This window comes from Pseudophryne corroboree, chromosome 4, assembly GCF_028390025.1.
Source record: "Pseudophryne corroboree isolate aPseCor3 chromosome 4, aPseCor3.hap2, whole genome shotgun sequence".
Lineage (NCBI taxonomy): Eukaryota > Metazoa > Chordata > Amphibia > Anura > Myobatrachidae > Pseudophryne > Pseudophryne corroboree.
In genome coordinates, this window is record NC_086447.1 from 173083907 (window position 1) to 173108527 (window position 24621).

General features: G+C 45.9%; 2 protein-coding genes across 2 annotated transcripts in view; one reads left to right on the forward strand and one right to left on the reverse strand.

Moving 5' to 3' along the window:
* Positions 1-1273: 1273 nt before the first annotated feature.
* SRPRB (SRP receptor subunit beta) lies at positions 1274-23796 on the forward strand. Its single transcript, XM_063915549.1, has 7 exons — positions 1274-1517; positions 2759-2853; positions 17403-17480; positions 18654-18736; positions 19747-19883; positions 20182-20236; positions 21281-23796. Exons 1-7 carry the CDS (start codon positions 1385-1387, stop codon positions 21495-21497), a joined length of 798 nt encoding a protein of 265 aa, XP_063771619.1. The 5' UTR covers positions 1274-1384; the 3' UTR covers positions 21498-23796.
* Positions 23717-24621, reverse strand: part of RAB6B (RAB6B, member RAS oncogene family) — a 120517-nt gene continuing 119612 nt past the window's right edge. The window contains exon 8 of the mRNA XM_063915550.1: positions 23717-24485. Coding sequence (XP_063771620.1) covers positions 24421-24485 — 65 coding nt within the window. The 3' untranslated portion in view covers positions 23717-24420. The remainder of the gene's footprint in view (positions 24486-24621) is intronic.

Genomic DNA, 24621 nt, shown 5'->3' on the forward strand with positions numbered 1-24621 from the left:
GACCGGAGTGTGAAGTGTGCTGAGAGCAATGGCGCACAGCTGCGGTGCTGTGCGCTACCTTATTGAAGACAGGACGTCTTCTGCCGCCGATTTTCCGGACCTCTTCACTCTTCTGGCTCTGTAAGGGGGCCGGTGGCGCGGCTCCGGGACCCATCCATGGCTGGGCCTGTGATCGTCCCTCTGGAGCTAATGTCCAGTAGCCTAAGAAGCCCAATCCACTCTGCACGCAGGTGAGCTCGCTTCTTCTCCCCTTAGTCCCTCGATGCAGTGAGCCTGTTGCCAGCAGGTCTCACTGAAAATAAAAAAACCTATTTAAACTTTTACTCTAAGCAGCTCAGGAGAGCTACCTAGATTGCACCCTTCTCGTTCGGGCACAAAACCTTAACTGAGGCTTGGAGGAGGGTCATAGGGGGAGGAGCCAGTGCACACCAGCTAGTCCTAAAGCTTTTACTTTGTGCCCAGTCTCCTGCGGAGCCGCTATTCCCCATGGTCCTTTCGGAGTCCCCAGCATCCACTAGGACGTTAGAGAAATATATGTTGCTACCTATCAGTGCCCTGGCATGTAAGACATATATATGGGTGCGTGGCATGTGGCATGGCATTATAATGCCATACCTCCCAACATGACCCTCTCCAGGAGGAACAGAATGCTCTGCTCCTGGGCTTTTCTCTTAATTCATGATAGCCAGCACCTGTTTTGAACAGGTTAATGGATAAGAATGGCGTTTCAGCACAGGTGATGGCAATCATACATTAAGCGTGAAGTCCAGGAGCAGGGCATTCTGTCCCTCCAAGAGAGGGTCATGTTGGGAGGCGTGCAATGCATGTGTGCATAGGGATACTGCATGTCACCCACCATTACAGACCCTCCAACATGACCCGCCCCACTAGGTACAAAATGCTCTGTTCCTGGACTTCCCTCTTAATTTATGATTTCCATCACCTGTGTTGAACTAGTTAAATGATAAGAAAGCTGTTTCTTCACAGGTGATGGCAATAATAAATTAAGAGGGAAGTCCAGAAACAGAGCATTTTGTACCTAGTGGGGCGGGTCATGTTGGAGGGTATGCCATTATAAGTAGGCATGTGACACAGCATATAACGCATATATGCATAAGAATACTGCTTATTATAACATATAGGGCGCTGGCGTGTGCCGCAGCACTATAATACTGTTGAACAAGTTGGGTAACCTTATAAATAAATGTTCACCATTTAGCGTGATACTGCAAATTGAGACATAATGAATGAGCGAGCGAGATCATCCACGCATGCGCAGAAGCGTCACCCGGCGCAGCTCCCATCATGCTCTGTTGCTGCAGCCAGGCTGGAGCGCAGTGACACGTAGTCGGGACGAGAAGCGCATGCGCATTAGCTGATCAAGATGGCGGCGGTGCAGGAGGCTGCGGGCTCACAGTGGCTGCCGGATATGGAGTCTATCAAGCAGGAGCTGGGCAGGCAGGACCCCACTGTGCTGTCCGTGGCTGTGGCACTCCTGGCCGTGCTGGTTACGTTGTGTGAGTATTAATAGAAAAAGGCAGACCTGGGGTTCCCCAGCTGTTATGTTCCTTTACATGTTGGCACCTGTAGTCCCACCGCAGTTATTGTTGGTACAGACACTATTATGTGGCAGTGTAGCAGGTCAGTATGGAGGGTGATGCTGGCTGATGAGAATAAGTGAGATACAGTTACACTACAAACAATTTGTTATGTATTGTGGGTCAACATTGTATAACATTTTGGGGGTATACAGTTCATGGGTATAACTGTGATGTGTTATTATGGATTCCCATATCGTGCCCACTAGCATGGCATAGCGGTGCACAGGGAAATTGCGGAGCGTTTGTGGACGCTTTGTGAGCAGCCGAGCAGCACAGTGATACCCAGCAGCACATTGCATGGAGCTGAATCCCCCCCACTTAGTGTTAGTGACATTAGTATGTGTGATAGTGCTGTTGTGCTAGATGTAGATGACAGTGAGCCGCACTGGCGGTGTGTCACTGTATAGCTACATCTGCCACAGCTGGGCCTGAAGTCATTTAACTTCAAACTAGGGTTTTTGTTGGTGTCACTTTTTTAGCAATCCGTGTTCCATTACACCAGGTTTTAATAGGAGCTTTTAGTTTGCTTTCCAGGTGAAAATTAGTAATGTACAAATGTCTGGTCACAGTGCAGCACCCCTGGTACTCTTCTCACTGTATAATAATGTATGTAGAGGTGTTTAAATAGGAAATATGCAAAGTAAAGATGCGTTTTGCCTTGTGATTTTCTCTAAAAAGCAAAAAAAGGGGTTTACTTACATGGAGGGGGATACATACCGTCACTACAGTATGTGGACGTGAGAAAGTCTGTGCCAGTATCCTGACATTATTATAATGCTACAATAAACATTTTAAAACGTGCGGTCATTATAGCTTTAAACATGCATATCAGTAGAATGATAGACATTTAGAATGCCCACGTGGTTAAATTGCCTTAAGTAGTATTACAACTGTCAGGATAGTGGCACTTCCTTTGTGCTGTTGCTATAGTTACTGTAAATATCATGACTGCATTCCATACCGGTATGTGGGACATGTATAATGGGGTGTGGAGTATCAGGAAATGCCAATTTCTGACCAGCAGCCTCATTCCGTAACGTAGGCAGATGGGGAGCATTGTCCTTTCAGCAAAAAAATCCTATTTATCTTTTGCGGTGTTCTGTATAATAACTTGATGTCACTGTGCTTTATCAGTTGCATATTCTTCTTTCCCTTAGTGCTGTGGAAAGTGCTGCGGAGGAGTCAGACTAGCCGCAGAGCTGTCCTTCTTGTGGGCTTGTGCGACTCGGGTAAAACCTTAATCTTCAGCAGGGTATGACACACCAATCTATTGCACATTGCCAGTATTTAGCTAAATATACAGTATTACTTTCATATATTTTTGTTTCCTTACGTACTCATTCTATGCAGTAATTTTGTTGCTATATGGGACCCATACGCCTGTCTAAAATACATACAGGTTGGAAGGTTAGAGCTTTAATATTCTCCTGTCACAAGATGCTGTATTGTGTTAGATGCTGTTACTTATTCTTACTACCTATATAGTCCCTGCAGACTCTGTAGTGGTTTACAGTTGGCCCATCCAGAGACACAGCCGGACCCATATAATTCTAGAAATATTTTTTTTCCTCCTGAATCTACTGACAGTTTGGCTAAATTAACATGGACCCCGTTAATAAATTATGTATAATTAGCCTTTCTCTAACATCCATAAGGGATACTGGGGACACTTAGTACGATGGGGTACAGATGGGGTCCAAAGGAGCCGGTGCGCTTTAAAGCTTCAGACAGGGTGTGCTGGCACCTCCCCTCTATGCCCTTCCCCACAGCTCAGTTTAGAAAAATGTGCCCTCAGGAGAGGATGCCCACTCTGGCGCTTCAGTTTATTTTAAATGTTTGTTATTTTCAGGTAGGCTGTTGTGAAACAGCCTTCCTGCACCGAGGGACGCTGCGGGGACCCGGCACCGGCCTCCTGGAGGTGCTGAGTCGGATCCCGCTGACGGGACAACGGTCCTAAGGGTTAGTGTACCACAGGCATGGTGCTCTCGCGCACACACACCCAGCACAGAGCCTGAAGATCATGGTGGTGAGTGTTGCTGGCGGGGTCCCCTCAGTTACTCATGCGGCATGGTCGTGGGGCGTGCATACGGACTCCCCCTGTGGTGATCCAATAGCTCCCCCGTGCAGACTGGCAGCGGTAGTGAAAATAGGTGCTTGTACCTCATTTCACACTTTGTATGGGACTTTGCCAGTGTAAATATACAAGTAGCTACCTTAGAGCGGGACCAGCGGCTTCCTGGCGCCATTTCCTGCACTCTCAGTGCTGCAGCAGGAAAGTCAGCTCCTCCTGCGGAAACTTCACGGCCAGACACTGGTACAGGGGTGTAGAAAGGAGGGAGAGCCCGCTGTGGGAACCTTATATTATGCTCCTCATACATAATTATACCATATTATGCTCCTCATACATAATTATACCATATTGCCTATCTTCTGATATCTCCGTTATTAGATGCAGGCTGGTGCTGGTCCCTCCTTCTTTGAGTCTCTCCACACATACTGGGCTAGGAAGGCTTGCTTGTACCTGTGTCTCTGTGTGTATATGTGTGGATGTAAATGTTCCCTGTCGGCATGGTGAAGAAAGCTGTGTGTTCTCTCTCTCACACTAGATTTTCTCCCTCCCCTGTAGATTCTCATGTGTGAGCAATGCAGTCAGCCTTCACAGGATAGTGGGGCTTCTGGGGGTGATTTGCAGGAACCAGCTTGGTTGAGTTCTATTAAATCTATGATGGCTGACATGTCCAATGAATTGTCTAGTGCTAGGCAAGGAAGGCAGCAGTTGCAACAGTTCATGGCTACTCTGATTAAAGATAAATCAGTGGGAAGCCGTGTAACCCCTCTCTCACTTCCACAACCCCAGAAAAGGAGGTTACCTGATATCCTCTCAGAATCCAAGGAGGAGGTACCTGAGGTGGAAGAGGGAGGAGTAGTTGGAATCAAACATCCTTGCTATTAGAGATCTCTTGCATGTTCCTGGGAACGAGGTAGATGCTCCGCAATCATTTTTTTTGCTGCACAAAAGAAAGGGCTAGTCACCTTTCCTGATTCTAAGGTTCTGGATGATCTTTTCAGGGAGCCATGGGCTACTCCTGAAAAGAAATTCCAGGTGACAAATAAATTGATTGCTGCATTTCCTTATGCTCTAGAGCAGTGGTTCTCAAACTCGGTCCTCAGGACCCCACACAGTGCATGTTTTGCAGGTAACCCAGCAAGTGCACAGGTGTATTAATTACTCACTGAAACATTTTAAAAGGTCCACAGGTGGAGTTAATTATTTCATTTGTGATTCTGTGAGGAGACCTGCAAAACGTGCACTGTGTGGGGTCCTGAGGACCGAGTTTGAGAACCTGTGCTCTAGAGCATAGGTCTGCTAAACTATGTTTCTCTGACGTCCTAAGTGGATGCTGGGGACTCCGTCAGGACCATGGGGATTAGCGGCTCCGCAGGAGACAGGGCACAAAACTAAAGCTTTAGGATCAGGTGGTGTGTACTGGCTCCTCCCCCTATGACCCTCCTCCAAGCCTCAGTTAGGTTTTTGTGCCCGTCCGAGCAGGGTGCAATCTAGGTGGCTCTCTTAAGGAGCTGCTTAGAAAAAGTTTTTAGGTTTCTTATTTTCAGTGAGTCCTGTTGGCAACAGGCTCACTGCATCGAGGGACTTAGGGGAGAGAAGTTCAACTCACCTGCGTGCAGGATGGATTGGCTTCTTAGGCTACTGGACACCATTAGCTCCAGAGGGAGTCGGAACACAGGTCTCACCCTGGGGTTCGTCCCGGAGCCGCGCCGCCGACCCCCCTTGCAGATGCTGAAGATTGAAGGTCCAGAAACCGGCGGCAGAAGGCTTTTCAGTCTTCATGAAGGTAGCGCACAGCACTGCAGCTGTGCGCCATTGTTGTCACACACTTCACACCAACGGTCACGGAGGGTGCAGGGCGTTGCTGGGGGCGCCCTGGGCAGCAATGTATAATACCTTATTCTGGCTAAAAATACATCACATATAGCCCCTGGAGGCTATATGGATGTATTTAACCCCTGCCAGGTCTCAGAAAAACGGGAGAAGAAGCCCGCCGAAAAGGGGGCGGGGCCTATTCTCCTCAGCACACAGCGCCATTTTCCCTCACAGAAAGGCTGGTGGGAAGGCTCCCAGGCTCTCCCCTGCACTGCACTACAGAAACAGGGTTAAAACAGAGAGGGGGGGCACTTATTTGGCGATATGTATATATATATATATATATATATATATTAAAATGCTATAAGGGAAAAACACTTATATAAAGGTTGTCCCTGTATAATATAGCGTTTTTGGTGTGTGCTGGCAAACTCTCCCTCTGTCTCCCCAAAGGGCTAGTGGGGTCCTGTCCTCTATCAGAGCATTCCCTGTGTGTGTGCTGTGTGTCGGTACTTGTGTGTCGACATGTATGAGGACGATGTTGGTGAGGAGGCGGAGCAAATTGCCGGTAATGGTGATGTCACTCTCTAGGGAGTCGACACCGGAATGGATGGCTTATTTAAGGAATTACGTGATAATGTCAACACGCTGCAAGGTCGGTTGACGACATGAGACGGCCGGCAAACCAATTAGTACCTGTCCAGGCGTCTAAACCACCGTCAGGGGCGTTAAAACGTCCTTTTACCTCAGTCGGTCGACACAGACACGGACACTGACTCCAGTGTCGACGGTGAAGAAACAAACGTATTTTCCTTTAGGGCCACACGTTACTTGTTAAGGGCAATGAAGGAGATGTTACATATTTCTGATACTACAAGTACCACAAAAAAGGGTATTATGTGGAGTGTGAAAAAACTACATGTGGTTTTTCCTAAATCAGATAAATTAAATGAAGTGTGTGATGATGCGTGGGTTTCCCCCGATAGAAAATTATTGGCGGTATACCCTTTCCCGCCAGAAGTTATGGCGCGTTGGGAAACACACCTTAGGGTGGATAAGGCGCTCACACGCTTATAAAAACAAGTGGCGTTACCGTCTCCAGATACGGACGCCCTCAAGGAGCCAACTGATAGGAGGTTGGAAAATATCCTAAAAAGTATATACACACATACTGGTGTTATACTGCGACCAGCGATCGCCTCAGCCTGGATGGGCAGCGCTGGGGTGGCTTGGTCGGATTCCCTGATTGGAAATATTGATACCCTTGACAGGGACAGTATTTTATTGACTATAGAGCATTTAAAAGATGCATTTCTATATATGCGAAACTCTGGCATCAAGAGTAAGTGCGATGTCCATATCTGCCAGACGATGTTTATGGACACGACAGTGGTCAGGTGATGCAGATTCCAAACGGCACATGGAAGTATTGCCGTATAAAGGGGAGGAGTTATTTGGGGTCGGTCCATCGGACCTGGTGGCCACGGCAACAGCTAGAAAATCCACCTTTTTTTACCCCAAGTCACATCTCAGCAGAAAAAGACATAGTCTTTTCAGCCTCAGTCCTTTCGTCCCCATAATATCTGCCCAGGGATAGAGGTAAGGGAAGAAGACTGCAGCAGGCAGCCCATTCCCAGGAACAGAAGCCTTCCACCGCTTCTGCCAAGTCCTCAGCATGACGCTGGGGCCGTACAAACAGGTGCGGTGGGGGGTCGTCTCAAGAGTTTCAGCACGCAGTGGGCTCACTCGCAAGTGGACCCCTGGATCCTACAAGTAGTATCCCAGGGGTACAGATTGGAAATTCGAGACGTCTCCCCCTCGCAGGTTCCTGAAGTTTGCTTTACCAACGTCTACCTCCGACAGGGAGGCAGTATTGGAAACAATTCACAAGCTGTATTTCCAGCAGGTGATAATCAAAGTACCCCTCCTACAACAAGTAAAGGGGTATTATTCCACACTATATTGTGGTACTGAAGCCAGACGGCTCGGTGAGACCTATTCTAAATGGAGTCACTCAGAGCAGTGATAGCGAACCAGGAAGAAGGGGACTATATGGTGTCCCTGGACATCAAGGATGCTTACCTCCATGTCCAAATTTGCCCTTCTCACAAAGGGTACCTCAGGTTCGTGGTACAAAACTGTCACTATCAGTTTCAGACGCTGCCGTTTGGATTGTCCACGGCACCCCGGGTCTTTACCAAGGTAATGGCCGAAATGATGATTCTTCTTCAAAGAAAAGGCGTCTTAATTATCCCTTACTTGGACGATCTCCTGATAAGGGCAAGGTCCAGAGAACAGTTGGAGGTCTGAGTAGCACTATCTCAAGTAGTTCTACGACAGCACGGGTGGATTCTAAATATTCCAAAATCCCAGCTGTCTCCGACGACACGTCTGCTGTCCCTAGGGATGATTCTGGACACAGTCCAGAAAAAGGTGTTTCTCCCGGAGGAGAAAGCCAGGGAGTTATCCGAGCTAGTCAGGAACCTCCAAAAACCAGGAAAAGTGTCAGTGCATCATTGCACAAGGGTCCTGGGAAAAATGGTGGCTTCTTACGAAGCGATTCCATTCGGCAGATTTCACGCAAGAACTTTTCAGTGGGATCTGCTGGACAAATGGTCCGGATCGCATCTTCAGATGCATCAGCGGATAACCCTGTCTCCAAGGACAAGGGTGTCTCTTCTGTGGTGGCTGCAGAGTGCTCATCTACTAAAGTGCCACAGTTATGCATTCAGGACTGGGTCCTGGTGACCACGGATTCCAGCTTGAAAGGCTGGGGAGCAGTCACACAGGGAAAAAATTTCCAGGGAGTGTGATCAAGTCTGGGGACTTCTCTCCGCATAAATATACTGGAGCTAAGAGCAATTTACAATGCTCTAAGCTTAGCAAGACCTCTGCTTCAAGGTCAGCCGGTATTGATCCAGTGGGACAACATCACGGCAGTCGCCCACGTAAACAGACAGGGCGGCACAAGAAGCAGGAGGACAATGGCAGAAACTGCAAGGATTCTTCGCTGGGCGGAAAATCATGTGATAGCACTGTCAGCAGTTTTCATTCCGGGAGTGGACAACTGGAAAGCAGACTTCCTCAGCACGACCTCCACCCGGGAGAGTGGGGACTTCATCGAGAAGTTTTTTCCACATGATTGTGCACCGTTGGGAAAGACCAAAGGTGGACATGATGGCGTCCCGCCTGAACAAAAAACTGGACAGGTATTGCGCCAGGTCAAGAGACCCTCAGGCAATAGCTGTGGACGTTCTGGTAACACCATGGGTGTACCAGTCGGTGTATGTGTTCCCTCCTCTGCTTCTCATACCAAAGGTACTGAGAATTATAAGACGTAGAGGAGTAAGAACTATACTCGTGGCTCCGGATGGGCCAAGAAGGACTTGGTACCCGGAACTTCATGAGATGCTCACAGAGGACTCAGGGCCTCTGCCGATAAGAAGGGACTTGCTTCAGCAAGTACCATGTCTGTTCCAAGACTTACCGCGGGTGCGTTTGACGGCATGGCGGTTGAACGCCGGATCCTAAGGGAAAAAAAGGCATTCCGGAAGAGGTCATTCCTACCCTGGTCAAAGCCAGAAAGGAGGTGACCGCACAACATTATCACCACATGTGACGAAAATATGTTGCGTGGTGTGAGGCCAGGAAGGCCCCACGAAGAAATTTCAACTCGGTCGATTCCTGCATTTCCTGCAAACAGGAGTGTCTATGGGCCTCAAATTGGGGTCCATTAAGGTTCAAATTTCGGCCCTGTCGATTTTCTTCCAGAAAGAATTGGCTTCAGTTCCTGAAGTCCAGAAATTTGACAAGGGAGTACTGCATATACAACCCCCTTTTGTGCCTCCAGTGGCACTGTGGGATCTCAACGTAGTCCTGGGATTCCTCAAATCACGTTGGTTTAAACCGCTCAAATCTGTGGATTTGAAATATCTCACATGGAAAGTGACCATGATGTTGGCCCTGGCCTCGGCCAGGCGAGTGTCAGAATTGGCGGCTTTGTCTCACAAAAGCCCATATCTGATTGTCCATTCGGACAGGGCAGAGCTGCGGACTCGTCCCCAGTTTCTCCCTAAGGTGGTGTCAGCGTTTCATCTGAACCAGCTTATTGTGGTACCTGCGGCTACTAGAGACTTGGAGTACTCCAAGTTGCTAGATGTTGTCAGGGCCCTGAAAATATAGATTTCCAGGACGGCTGGAGTCAGGAAAACTGACTTGCTGTTATCCTGTATGCACCCAAAAAACTGGGTGCTCTTGCTTCTAAGCAGACGATTGCTTGTTGAATGTGTAGTACAATTCAGCTTGCACATTCTGTGGCAGGACTGCCACAGCCAAAATATATAAATGCCCATTCCACAAGGAAGGTGGGCTCATCTTGGGCGACTGCCCGAGGGGTCTCGGCTTTACAGCTTTGCCGAGCTGCTACTTGGTCAGGGGCACACCCTGGCTGAGGAGGACCTGGAGTTCTCTCACTCGGTGCTGCAGAGTCATCCGCACTCTCCCGCCCGTTTGGGAGCTTTGGTATAATCCCCATGGTCCTGACGGAGTCCCCAGCATCCACTTAGGACGTCAGAGAAAATAAGATTTTACTTACCGATAAATCTATTTCTCGTAGTCCGTAGTGGATGCTGGGCGCCCATCCCAAGTGCGGATTGTCTGCAATACTTGTACATAGTTATTGTTACAAAAAAATCGGGTTGTTATTGTGGTGAGCCGTCTGTTCAGAGGCTCCTACGTTTGTCATACTGTTAACTGGGTTTAGATCACAAGTTATACGGTGTGATTGGTGTGGCTGGTATGAGTCTTACCCGGGATTCAATATCCTTCCTTATTGTGTACGCTCGTCCGGGCACAGTATCCTAACTGAGGCTTGGAGGAGGGTCATAGGGGGAGGAGCCAGTACACACCACCTGATCCTAAAGCTTTAGTTTTGTGCCCTGTCTCCTGCGGAGCCGCTAATCCCCATGGTCCTGACGGAGTCCCCAGCATCCACTACGGACTACGAGAAATAGATTTATCGGTAAGTAAAATCTTATTTTTGCAGGTCTCCTCACAGAATCACAAGTGAAATAATTAACTCCACCTGCGGACTTTTTGAAATGTGTCTGTGAGTAATTAATACACCTGTGCACCTGCTGGGTTACCTGCAAAACATGCACTGTGTTGGGGTAATGAGGACCGAGTTTGCAGACCTATGCTCTAGAGCAGGCATGTCTAAACTGCGGCCCTCCAGCTGTTGAGAAACTACACATCCCAGCATGCCCTGACACAGGTTTAGCATTCTCTGACAGCAAAACTGTGTCAGGGCATGCTGGGATATGTAGTTTCACAACAACTGGAGGGCCGCAGTTTGGACATGCCTGCTCTAGAGGGACGAAAAGTCTGGGAAACTCCCCATGCTGTTGATGCATCAGTATCACGCCTGTCAAAAAAGATGGTACTACCGGTTCCAGGGGCTGTTGCCTTAAAGGAACCTGCAGACAGGAAAATAGAAGCCACTTTGAAATCTATTTATGCGGCTGCAGGAGCCTCTCAAAGGCCTGTTATTGCTGGCTATTGGGTGACCCATGCCATACGTACCTGGCCAGGTGACATTCAAGAGGGTCTCACTGGGGATAAGTCCCTGGCTGATATGGTAATGCTGGTTCAGCACAATCAGGATTCTGCTCGGTTTCTCTGTGAAACTATTAATAGCATAGGTACTATTAATGTTCGTACTTCTACCATGGCGGTTCCTGCACACAGGGTGCTGTGGCTACGCCAGTGGGTGGTGGATGCAGAATCAAAGCAGAGTGTAGAGGCTTTACCTTTCACAGGTGAGAGGCTTTACCTTTCACAGGTGAATTGGACACGTGGATTTCGAAGGCTACAGCTGGCAAATCCACATTCCTCCCATCTGCAGCTCCACCGGCTCGACGCTTCTACACAGGACCTTCGCTACAATCCTTTCAGACTGCTAGGTTCAAAGGGAAAGTAAGAGGTGCCTGAAATGCGGCTAGAGGCTCCAGACGTAAGTATCGTAAGCCTGCCACCACTGGACCTCAGGACCAGGACATCGGCTCGGTCTCCTCAAAATCCTCAGCATGACTGTATCCCTCAGCTCATGGGGGACCTCAGGGTGGGAGCTCGGTTGAGATTCTTCAGTCTTATTTGGGAAAGCTCCTGCCAGGATGTCAGGGTGAAAGGCCTGGTCTCCCAGGGCTACAAGCTGGAGTTCGAGAGTTCTCCACCTTACAGGTTTTTCAAATCTGGCTTACCGGCTTCCGAGGACATGCGCCTCACGCTACAGAGGGCCATTCAAAAATTGGTCCAGACTCAAGTCATTGTCCCAGTACCACTGCACCAACTGGGCGAGGGTTATTATTCCAGCCTGTTTAGGGTACCAAAACCGGATGGTTCCGTGAGGCCAATTTTGAACCTAAAATCGTTAAACCCATATCTGCAGGTTTTCCGGTTAAAAATGGAGTCTCTGAGAGCAGTGATCTCAGTTCTGGAGGAGGGAGAGTTCTTAGTCTCTCTGGACATAAAGGACGCGTACCTCCATATTCCAATTTGGCCACCTCACCAAGCCTACCTCCGGTTTGCTCTACTGGACAAGCACTACCAGTTCCAGGCACTGCCCTTTGGCCTAGCCACAGCCCCAAGGGTTTTCACAAAGGTAATGGTGGAGATGATATTCCTACTCCGGATTCAGGGAGTGGACATTCTGGACGATCTGTTAATAAAGGCAAGATCGAAGCAACAACTGTTAGACCGTATCCATCGCATGACAACGCTACTGTCACACCACGGTTGGATTCTGAACTTACAGAAATCCCACCTCGAGCCGACCCAGCATCTCCAGTTCCTAGGGATGATATTGGACACGGTGACTCAGAAAATCTTCCTTCCTGTGGACAAGGCACGGAAAATTTAGGAGTTGGTACTAGCGGTTCTGCATCTGAACTGGTCTCTGTACATCTTTGGACCCGCCTGTTGGGAAAGATGGTGGCCTCCTACGAGGCCATTCCATTCGGCAGATTCCATGCAAGTACCTTCCAACTGGATCTCCTGAAGAAATGGTCGGGTTCGTATCTGCAGATGCACCAGGTCATACGTCTCTCACCGCAGGCCAGGATCTCTCTCCTGTGGTGGTTGCAACCCTCCAATCTCTTGGAGACTCGGAGCTTCAGGATCCAGGATTGGATTCTCTTGACCACGGACGTGAGCATTCGAGGTTGGGGAGTTGTCGCCGAAGGAGCAAAGTTTCAGGGCAGGTGGTCAAGCCACAAAGCCGTTCTTCCAATAAACATACTGGAACTCAGGGCGATTTACAATGCTCTGCTACTGGCGTCTCACCTGCTTTAAGGTCAAGCCATTCTGGTTCAGTCAGACGACTCCACGGCTGTGGCGTATGTCAATCGGCAGGGAGGAACACAGAGCAGCGCCTGCATGCGAGAGATATCCAAGATACTCCTGGGTGGAAAGGAATGCAAGGGCAGTATCGGCCATATTCATTCCGGGAGTGGACAACTGAGGCGGACTTCCTAAGTCGTCACGACTTACTGTCAGCAGAGTGGGGACTCCATCCGCAGGTTTTCCGGATGATAACGGATCAGTGAGGCTGTCCACAGATCGATCTGATGGCTTCTCAGCTCAACGAAAAGCTCCGGCACTATTGCTCCAGGACAAGGGACCCTCAAGCGGTGGCAGTGGACGCACTGTCGACACCTTGGGTCTACCTGCTAGTGTGCCTGTTTCCTCCAATCCCGTTGCTCCCCTAGGTTCTGAAAAGAATCAGAAGGGAAGGGGTTCAGGCAATACTGATTGCCCCTGACTGGCCTCAGTGAGTTTGTTACGCAGATCTTCTGGCCATGGCCATAGAAGACTCCTGGCCTCTACCACTGCGAGAAGATCTTCAGCGTGGGCCATTCGTCTACCTGGACTTACGGCGGCTTCGTTTAATGGCATGGCAGTTGAGCGGAACATTCTAGCTGAAAAAGGTATTCCGCGTAGGGTTATTACAACCATGATTCAAGCCAGGAAGGCTGTCACATCGACTCATTACCACCATATCTGGAAATGGCATGTCTCTTGGTGTGAGAGCCGAAGGTATCCTTCTGTGGATTTCAACCTGGGACGTGTTTTTTTTTTTTTTTTTTTATTTATTTTTTTTATTATTATTTTATTTTTTTTTCCCCGTTTCTTACAAGCTGGTGTGGACAGTGGCCTACGGTTAGGTTCCCTTAAGGTACAGATCTCGGCCTTGTCCATCTTCTTCAAGAAAAAAAATTGGCTGCTTTACCTGAAGTCCAGATGTTTCTACAGGGTATTCTTCACATCCAACCTCCTTTTGTGCCTCCCACGGCACCTTGGGATCTAAACGTGGTTTTGACCTTTCTGCGGTCCTCTTGGTTTGAACCGTTAATGTAAGGTACTTGAGGACAAGTACCTTACATGGAAGACGGTTATGCTGTTAACCTTAGCTTTGGCCAGGCGTGTTTCAGAACTCTGCTTTGTCTTGCAAGAGTCCCTACTTGGTGTTTCATGAGGATAGAGCAGAGCTCATGACTCGCCAGCAGTTCTTGCCGAAGGTGGTTTCTGTTTTCCACCTGAATCAGCCTATCGTGGTTCCGGCGGCTTCAGCCACTTCCTCCATTCCTGAGTTCTTGGATGGGGTACGAGCCCCAAGTATCTATGTCAAGAGGACAGCTGTTGTCCGAAAGTCTGATTCTTTGTGCTGCTGATGCTCGCAAGAAGGGTTGTCCTGCTTCGAAACAGTCTATTGGATTAGGCTTACCATTCAACAGGCCTATGCTTTGGCGGCCTTACCTATTCCTAAATCTATCAAGGCCCACTCTGCTAGGTCGGTGGGTTCTTCCTGGGCGGCTGCCCGTGGTGTCTCGTATTTGCAACTATGCTGGCCCGCTTCTACCCTGGTAAGAGAGGATGTCCAATTCGGACATACGGTGTTGCAGGCGTCTCAGCACGTTCCCACCCGTTTTGGGAGCTTTGGGACGTCCCCTTCGTACTCAGTGTACCCAGTATCCCTTATGGATGTTGGAGAAAATAGGATTTTAATTACCTACCGGTAAATCCTTTTCTTGTAGTCCATAAGGGATACTGGGTGCCCACCTCTGTGCTTCCACTTCCTGCAATTCTTGTTTGAAAGTTGTTTGACTCAGCTGTTGCTGTTTTGTTCACTGGCTGTTGCTGGTTTGGTTGTTATGCTGTGTGCTGTTTCGTTAATCTCACCAGCTGTTGTCTGGTCATGTTTCCTCCTCTAAAGTATGTTCATCTCCTTTGGGCACAGTTTTCCTAGACTGAGCTGTGGGGGAGGGCATAGAGGGGAGGAGCCAGCACACCCTGTTTGAAGTTTTAAAGTGCACCGGCTCCTTTGGACCCCATCTATACCCAATCGTACGCAGTGTCCCCAGTATTCCTTATGGACTACGAGAAAAGGATTTACTGGTAGGTAATTAAAATCCTATTTTTACGTCACTTAGATAATTAAGCCCAGTTTTTTTGAGCTAGAAAATTTGATGCTGAATTCTGGAGCAGGCAATATACTACTGTCCTGTTTTCTCAGATTACTGTAGTGCTTACAGGTGATTGTAGTACTGTAGGGAGACATTACTGTAGCTTTCACAGGTGATTGTAGTTCTGTAGTGAGAGATTACGCTAGCTCTACGCAGGTGATTGTAATACTGTATCTAGATATTACTGTAGCTCTCGCAGGTGATTGTAGTACTGTAGCGAGAGATTACTGTAGCTCTCGCAGGTGATTGTAGTACTGTAGCGAGAGATTACTGTAGCTCTCGCAGGTGAATTTAGTACTGTAGCGAGTGATTACTGTAGCTGTCGCAGGTGATTGTAGTACTGTAGCGAGAGATTACTGTAGCTTTCGCAGGTGAATGTAGTACTGTAGCGAGAGATTACTGTAGCTCTCGCAGGTGAATTTAGTACTGTAGCGAGAGATTACTGTAGCTTTCGCAAGTGAATTTAGTACTGTAGGGAGACATTACTGTAGCTTTCACAGGTGATTGTAGTTCTGTAGTGAGAGATTACTGTAGCTCTCGCAGGTGATTGTAATACTGTATCTAGATATTACTGTAGCTCTCGCAGGTGAATGTAGTACTGTAGCGAGAGATTACTGTAGCTCTCGCAGGTGATTGTAATACTGTATCTAGATATTACTGTAGCTCTCGCAGGTGAATGTAGTACTGTAGCGAGAGATTACTGTAGCTCTCGCAGGTGATTGTAATACTGTATCTAGATATTACTGTAGCTCTCGCAAGTGAATTTAGTACTGTAGCGAGAGATTACTGTAGCTCTCGCAGGCGATTGTAGTACTGTAGCGAGAGATTACTGTAGCTCTCGCAGGTGATTGTAATACTGTATCTAGATATTACTGTAGCTCTCGCAGGTGATTGTAGTACTGTAGCGAGAGATTACTGTAGCTCTCGCAGGCGATTGTAGTACTGTAGCGAGAGATTACTGTAGCTCTCGCAGGTGATTGTAATACTGTATCTAGATATTACTGTAGCTCTCGCAGGTGATTGTAGTACTGTAGCGAGAGATTACTGTAGCTCTCGCAGGCGATTGTAGTTCTGTAGTGAGAGATTACTGTAGCTCTCGCAGGTGATTGTAGTACTGTAGCGAGAGATTACTGTAGCTCTTGCAGGTGAATTTAGTACTGTAGCAAGAGATTACTGTAGCTTTCGCAGGTGATTGTAGTACTGTAGCGAGAGATTACTGTAGCTCTCGCAGGTGATTGTAATACTGTATCTAGATATTACTGTAGCTTTCGCAGGTGAATGTAGTACTGTAGCGAGAGATTACTGTAGCTCTCGCAGGTGATTGTAGTACTGTAGCGAGAGATTACTGTAGCTCTCGCAGGTGATTGTAATACTGTATCTAGATATTACTGTAGCTTTCGCAGGCGATTGTAGTACTGTAGCGAGAGATTACTGTAGCTCTCGCAGGTGATTGTAATACTGTAGCAAGAGATTACTGTAGCTCTCGCAGGTGATTGTAGTACTGTAGCGAGATATTATTGTAGCTCTCGCAGGTGATTGTAGTACTGTAGCGAGAGATTACTGTAGCTCTCGCAGGTGATTGTAGTACTGTAGCGAGAGATTACTGTAGCTCTTCGCAGGTGAATGTAGTACTGTAGCGAGAGATTACTGTAGCTCTCGCAGGTGATTGTAGTACTGTATCTAGATATTACTGTAGCTCTCGCAGGTGATTGTAGTACTGTAGCGAGAGATTACTGTAGCTCTTCGCAGGTGATTGTAGTACTGTAGCAAGAGATTACTGTAGCTCTCACAGGTGATTGTAGTACTGTAGCGAGATATTATTGTAGCTCTCGCAGGTGATTGTAGTACTGTAGCGAGAGATTACTGTAGCTCTTCGCAGGTGATTGTAGTACTGTATTTAAATTAAAAACATATGCTTTAGTAGTATTAAGAAGTGTTTTATAATGTGGCTATTAAGACCATTCTAATCTTGGGCTGGTAAACTTTCTCTTGTAGGGTTATTTTCCTTACGTTCTTTTGTCATTTAGTACTTTTTCAATACATTGTCTGCATTATTTTGCAGTGGAAATATAAAAGCCCTACATTCCAAAGAAAAGATGCTATAAGTTGGTTACATATTTGCTTTTCTGCCAGTATTGACCCATGATGTGAACTTCAGAATTCCACCAGGTTATTGCAGTGCAGAGCACCACTATGTATATAGGAACTGAGGTGCGCACACATCTTGTCATTTTGCTGCCAGTGCATTTGTCCTGCTTTGGAGTCGACATAAGCAGAACCTGAAATGAATTATTCATCCTTATGGAATGTTAGCGATAGCCCAAGAGATGAGGGTTGAACAGTGTAATGTCAGCTGTGGGCATTGGTTACTTTGTTATATTCTTTTCTTGTTTGTTACAGCTCCTAACTGGAAAGTACATGAAAACCCAGACTTCTATCTCCCCCAATACTGCTCTTTACAGAGTGAAACGTGAGAAGGTAACGTCTGCTGCCATTTATATACATTTGCAATGAGGACCGGTGTACACAATCTTCTTATTATGTAAAATTCTGAAAATCGTTCACTAAAACGAACCCTTTTTTGTCTGAGAAACTTGTAACTGCCTAAAACGCCTGATAATTGCTTGCAGTGAGTTAAGTGCCAATCTTATACTGTGTCAAATATCTGATCGCTTGTCATGATATGGGAACCTTTATACACAGATTTCTCTCTAATATTGATTGAAGCGTAATTATAGGTTTAGTAGCCCTTGAACAAGAACATGAGTAAGCTGCCTACGCACCAGCAGATACTCTTGCCATGTTTGTTCGGTTGGAAGATTACCCTACTCGCAGACCAAGGGGACTGGCATTGCAGAGAAGTCATTTGGAAAATAATTACTAAGTCAGTGGCTTTCTTAGCTTTCATCTCAGTCTTTATGGGGCCAACTGGCAGGTGTTGGCTATAATATCCCTCTGCGTGACCAGTTTAAGATTAGTTGCTGGAATGGTTTATATGGTTAAATGTACAATGGGTATGTGGAACTTTATATACCATTTCCAGAGTCATACATTTTGCTGTTTAGTATTCAGTTGCTGTTCCTAAATCATCACCCAGCTGACATTCTGGTTTGTCATTACATGGGACTAATATGGACAGGTATTCGGTCTCCACTATTTTGATCTGTTCATCTCAACACTCAATACTATTAATAATAATAATAATAATCATTTTATTTATATAGCGCTCTTTCTCCAATAGGACTCAAGGCACTTAACAGATACATAGCATAATATAATACAGAAAATAATGAAGTACAGAACAACTTTTCATAAAATACAGAAGCATGGAGATACTAAAGGGACATTATGGCAATGCTTGAGTAAACAGGAAAGTCTTGAGTCTACTTTTGAAGGATTCTATAGTTGTGGCCTCTTGCACTGTGCGGGGAAGTGAGTTCCATAGAGTCGGAGCCGCATGACTAAAAGCTCGACCCCCAGATGACTTACGGGAGATTAATGCATCTAGTTAGGTTATTATCTTGGATTATGTCTTAGTGTGCATGCTAAAACCTGTTTGCACTCTGTGTCTGAATTCCAAAATGTATGTACTGCTAAAACAGATCATGGTACAGTTTCCATGGTTACTGACAAGTTTTGATTCACCTACAGGGTTCCAGTTTTACATTGGTCGATGTTCCTGGCCATGAAAGTTTGAGGGTTCAGTGCATGGAGCAATACAAGCCGGCAGCCAGGTACTAGCCATACATTACAAACGTACTGGTGTAATCTAATGGTCAGCAGAGGGCTAGTTATTAAAGTCCATTCTTGTCTTTGATATCCACTAGTGTAGGGTCTGTAGATGGATGGACTGACAATGCATATGGGCACTTTATAGAAGTGGCAATATAGAACTTATTCTAAATTGCACTATCACTACTCTGATATCTACTTCTGTAACAAATTCTGCATCTGTCCAGAGATGTCACTGAGATCTGTGTAAGTGTCCTTGTCACTATCTTTTTGGTACATGTTTTGGAAGCCAGAGAAGGGGAAAAGTGAATAATGTCTACATACAGTGATTGTGCTGCATTTAATGCAGTTAGTTGGTTTTCTGTGTCTGCACCTAGACTAAACATTAGTAATATTCTGAAGAAAGCATAAATAAGATAAGGATCCCGTCCGGAAACATTGTAACTACATCCCCAGCTGGCAGGAGGGGAGAGGAACATGCAAGGTGCCTGCCTACAAGGGAAGAGCAGACCCGTGGGAGGGTGCCTGCCGGCAGGAAGGAGGACCAAGGGAGGTGCCTGCTTGCAGTGAAGAGCAGACCCGTGGGAGGGTGCCTGCCGGCAGGAAGGAGGACCATGGGAGGTGCCTGCTTGCAGTGAAGAACAGACTCATGGGAGGGTGCCTGTTGGCATTGGTTTAACATGCCCATGTGAAGCACCTGATGGCTGGATGAGCGTAGTTTACTGTTTAACCACATAAAAATATATCACACTTTATAGGTAACCATGTTTTAGTAAGTTTTACTAGAGATTCTGTACTTGCTATATATTTTTGCTCCCCATTATTGTATATAATAAATAGTGTTGTAAATTGCAACCACTGTTTTAATCTTGCACATATTAGACACAGATTCTCAGACAACTGTGACACTGCAAGGAGATAATCTGCAGGCTATGCTTCTGTTATTATCCGTTCTATTTTGCCATAACCCTGATGTTTTTGTGAATGATGCCTGTATCATCCCATATTGCAGGGCCTTGGTGTTTCTTGTGGACAGCTCAGCGTTCCAGCGTGATCTGAAGGAGGTGGCCGAGTTCCTGTACCAGATCCTGACAGATGCTACAATCGTGCGGAACGCACCTCCGATACTGATTGCCTGCAACAAGCAAGGTGTGTCCATGTCTGAGAACTAAGAGAGGGCTTTCTTCTTCCTGTTGTCTGTTTACCTCTGTTATATTAGGGTAAAAATATGCTACAAATAAATTGTAAGTGTCCTGAAAAAAAACAAAAAAAACATTCCCACCACAAATATGCATAGTCTACTCCTTGTGTAGTAAAATACATGTGGACATTAAAGGGTTAACATAGTACTTAACTATCATTCCATTTTTGGGGGGATGGTTATCTATAAACAATGTACAATACAAGCTGTACTGACATGTTGTAACAGTCTTTCACTTCCCAACAGATATATCCATGGCCAAGTCAGCCAAGTTAATACAGCAGCAGCTGGAAAAGGAATTGTAAGTATCCCAGATATTGCATTTCATTGCATCGGTTATCAAGCGGCATGTAGTAAGACAGAAGGGAGTCTGATAGAAGAGGCTTAACGCTGCAGCCAGTTACATCCCATACACATTGTGTGCCTGTAATCCCAACATAAAGCCACGTTCATAATGCTCTAACTTACTGTGGGAGAGTACTCTAATGGTAAAGAGAAAAAAAATTACCTCCTACAACGCCACTAAGACTAAATATGAATAAACGTGTAATACTTGAAAACTGGTGCCTGATTCTGAAGTGAAAAAAAACATGTAACTTTACATTGCAACATGGTTTGTCTAAAGGTGGGTACACACTATTGGATATATCTGCAGATCAATTGATCTGCAGATATATCTATGTACGGATCGGGCAGTGTGCTGTGCATACACACAGCCCGATCCGTCGGGGGACTGACGTCATGAACTGGGCGGGCGCTCGCGCCCGCCCAGTTCACCTGTCAATCACCGCCGGCCGCCGCAGCATGTGTACGGGCGGTCGGACGACCGCCCCGTGCACACACAGCGACGCGCCAATATATCGTTAGATATATTGGCTGTCGGCTGTGCTGCGCGGCCGACGCGATACGTCTGTGAACGACGGAGTTCACAGACGTATCGCCCGTACACACTGGCCGACGGTCCCGCGATGTATCGGCCGTTCAAGAGAACGGCCGATACATCGACCAGTGTGTACGGGCCTTAAGTGCAGATGCAGTTATTATTTTTTGCACACAGTGTAAATACTGTCTACTTTGCATTTGACATGCCCCTGTCATGTCTAACTCTGCACATCTGCCCACCTGCTCTTCTCAGAATCTGTCCCACAGCTCGTGAAAAGACTCTTTCCCCAGTATGTGCAGTCAGCTTAGGATGTACTGACTGAATAGACAAAGTTTATAAAGATGTCAGCCATGTTTTTATATCATTTATATTTTCACATTTCTTCCATCCAAGGAGTAGTTATAATGCCCTGTGATGAAGAAGGCTTATGTCTTTACTTACCATGCTACTTTGCTCTAACAGGAACACTCTCCGAGTCACCCAATCAGCCGCTCCCAGCACTCTGGACAGCAGCGGTTCTCCAGCAATCACACAGCTCGGGAAGAAGGGCAAAGACTTTGACTTCTCCCAACTTCCTATGAAGGTGGAATTTCTGGAGTGCAGCTGTCGGGACAGCAAGGAAGAAGAGGGAGACGCCAACCTCAGCAACATAGAGGGCTGGTTGACCAAGCTGGCGTGAGAAAGATGATGTACAAACTGAACACTTGAAGTGTTTCCAAGGACTGTATAGATGAAAATAAATGGTCCTGTGAGACGGCCGCTTGTTTATTCCACTGCTGGAAGGGCTTCTTATGACAGCTTTTCATATACAGAACAATGTTACATAAAGCTGCTGGCTGCCTTCTTGCCTCTTCAGACCAATTCACATATTGTTGTGCTATAATACAGTATCAGATGCAGATGTGCAAAAGTAAATTATTATTGATGACATGTTTCCTGTGTTTCTGAAGAACTTGCACGGGGTATAATTGTCACTTCAAAGCCTTGGCAGCATACACATGGGGCGATATTACAAACGATATCGCTCAGAAGGGTGAATAATGAGCGATATCACTTGTAATAACCCATAGTGTGTATGCACCTTTAGTCTCTGCGTCTTATATCTGCTCAGTAATAACTGTGACAATTAGGGGACACTGGGGTATAGACGGTGATGAATGGAGCCTGGCACTTTAACATTTCTTGGTCACAGTGACAGGGAGTTAATGTAATTCGTTTTTTTAAATTTATTAAGTGCCTTATAAACTCTTTGGTGTGGTGTCTTTACCAGACATCAATTTTGTCCTTGTTCTGATCGCTGTCTGGATCTGTGCACGACCCTAAAGATGACTGATGCCTTCCTCTCTCCCTACATTATTAGCCATGTGAGTCTCAGAAAGGTTCCTAGAAGTGTCTTCACTGGCAATGAAGAAATGTACTGTTTTAGTGAGCGGAAATAGCGCTCATCTTTTGTATATAGTATATAAAGGTTCACCCAAATATGGCCCTCGGGGTCCCCTAACAGTCCAGGTTTTAAGGATATCCATTATTAAATAAAGATTGCTAAATAAAACTGAGAAAGTTTGCTTGTACAGTACATGTTTAGCCTTAAAACCTGGACTGTTAGGGTTCCTTGAGGAACAATTTTGGGAAACACTGGTATAGTTCGTTAGAGTAAGCAATTCATCTGTACATCGAGTAAAGACACTTCAGATAACCTAAAATAAAATTCCAGAATTTGCAAATATATTGGCAACATCCAAAGCGATCCAATTTTATTCTTATAAAATAACTGTTATCCCTAAGGAGATATATTGTTCTAGCTAACTAAGGGTAGATGCCTGTTGGTTGCTCATGTAAGTCATAATTGTTCTATAGTTACTGTTAAGTCATACTTATCATCCAATAGGAAGTTTGAATTACCCCATAGAAGACCATCCACATGTATGCCCAAACTGAAAGTCTCCAGCCCCCTGGCTTCTCCATATTTGGCCATACACATAGGGGGGTATTCAGTTGTTAGGAAAAATCAGACACCCAACTGACTTTTCAAACATTTGAATTCCCCCCATAGAATACTTGCCGAATTACCATCTGTGTATGTGACTCATTTCTGAGGGTTCTTGTACACAGGCAGATTCCACTAAATTCACCATTGATTTACACACACACACACAGTGCTCTTACCATCTATCCTCATCTCTGGTTCATAATTTCACAGCTAGCGTAGGCATTCAAATGGGAATGCGCTAGAAAAAGATGGCAGAATGTTTTGTGTATTTTTTTTGTCTTGTGAGCGATCACCTTTTGAATGCACCTATGGGTGCCGTAATTAAACTTTCATAAACTGCTTGTGGTATTGGTGACAGGTTGCCTTTGAGTCAATGTATTTGTACTTTAAAAATCACCCATGTGCAGAAGTAGATTACATTTTAAAATGAGCTGCTTTTGTTTGATGTATTTTAGGGAGGGAAATTATGTCACTTGTTAAAGAAAAATTAACTTATTGTGATTAATTAAAAAGCAACTGATGGGAATACTACTGTAAGAGGGCAGGAACTGATTAACTAAAAATGCATTCTCCTGATTACCAAAACCTGTACATTTCTTAATGTAACCCAAAGTGTCAGTGCGTCCTGTGCGAGTAAATGAATTCAGTGTATATCCATTATCACACTGTAGCATCATGAGAAACACACATTGCTGTATGTGGAACTAGCATCCTATTATTTTAAATGTAATACAATTTGGAGTGTAATAGGTGAGTGCAGAACTTTGTTTGAATAAGGTTTGGTCACATACCTCTGGCAGAACAGAGAGAGAGAGAGAGAGTGTCATGGATTAGAGACCTATATAGCCCTAGTCACCAAATGAGAAATGCATGTTTGACAATAGCACATGCTACACACATCAGTCACATAAGTTTTTGGCAATTTTAATAAAGTACAATTATATATATTACAACAAAAAAGTGAAAATAAAAATAAAATGTCATGTAAGTAACAGCATTTGGAGTCATGATGTCCTTTCGCTTCTGAGGTGTAAGGGGGGGGGGGTATGTTTTGGGATGAGAAGGGTAGTAAAGAGGTACAAATGTGATCTGATAAGCTTGGTGAGAACATCAGTGAAATGTGAATTTAAATCAATTAAATAAACCAACTGACACACTTTTTGGATAGTCTTGGCTTTTACCATTTGGCGTAGACTAAATTACTCAGTGAACCGTTCTATGTTTCTACATCTAGACGTTTGCTAATAAGTGAGTGAATCCTGTAGATGGTAGGCAAATAATCTGCTTATCTCAAGGTGCATTTCTAAGGAGCGGGGGATGTGAGCACAGAAGGGGCAGAGAGAGGAGACACTGGAATAAAAGTGCAAAGATTAACAGTTGTCAGACGACTCTGGTAGAAGAGAGGGCAGGAACCCCAAGACCAACACAAGGAAAGAGAGAGACAGAAAGCAAACGAGGTCTCCGGGGAGGTGGGAGAGGTCAGGAACAGTGGTGAATCTTGACATTCTCTAGAGGTTGTTTCCGAATGTTTTGTTTTCCCAGGCTAACCAATAGGAAGCATCTCATTGCTAAGCACACAGCCTCTGGCAGCTCACCTGTCATGCGCTGCATATTAGCAAGAACACCCGGCATCGCTAACCTGCGGCTCTTGGGCTTTGTCAAGTTTTATGTCAATCACTGGAGTACACGAGGTTAAGGAAAATACATTCATACACTGAAAGCAAAATCTATTATACAGTATATATAAAGAAAGAAAGATCACAATATATGCCGTTAGAAACCATGGGCCTGGTTATGAGTTGGGAGTAAAGCG

Coding starts and splice junctions, on each gene's coding strand:
- SRPRB (XM_063915549.1), top strand. CDS start 1,385: ATGGCGGCGGTGCAGGAGGCTGCGGGCTCACAGTGGCTGCCGGATATG. Junction 19,884..20,181: donor GATTGCCTGCAACAAGCAAG/GTGTGTCCATGT, acceptor ACTTCCCAACAG/ATATATCCATGGCCAAGTCA. Junction 20,237..21,280: donor CAGCAGCTGGAAAAGGAATT/GTAAGTATCCCA, acceptor TTGCTCTAACAG/GAACACTCTCCGAGTCACCC.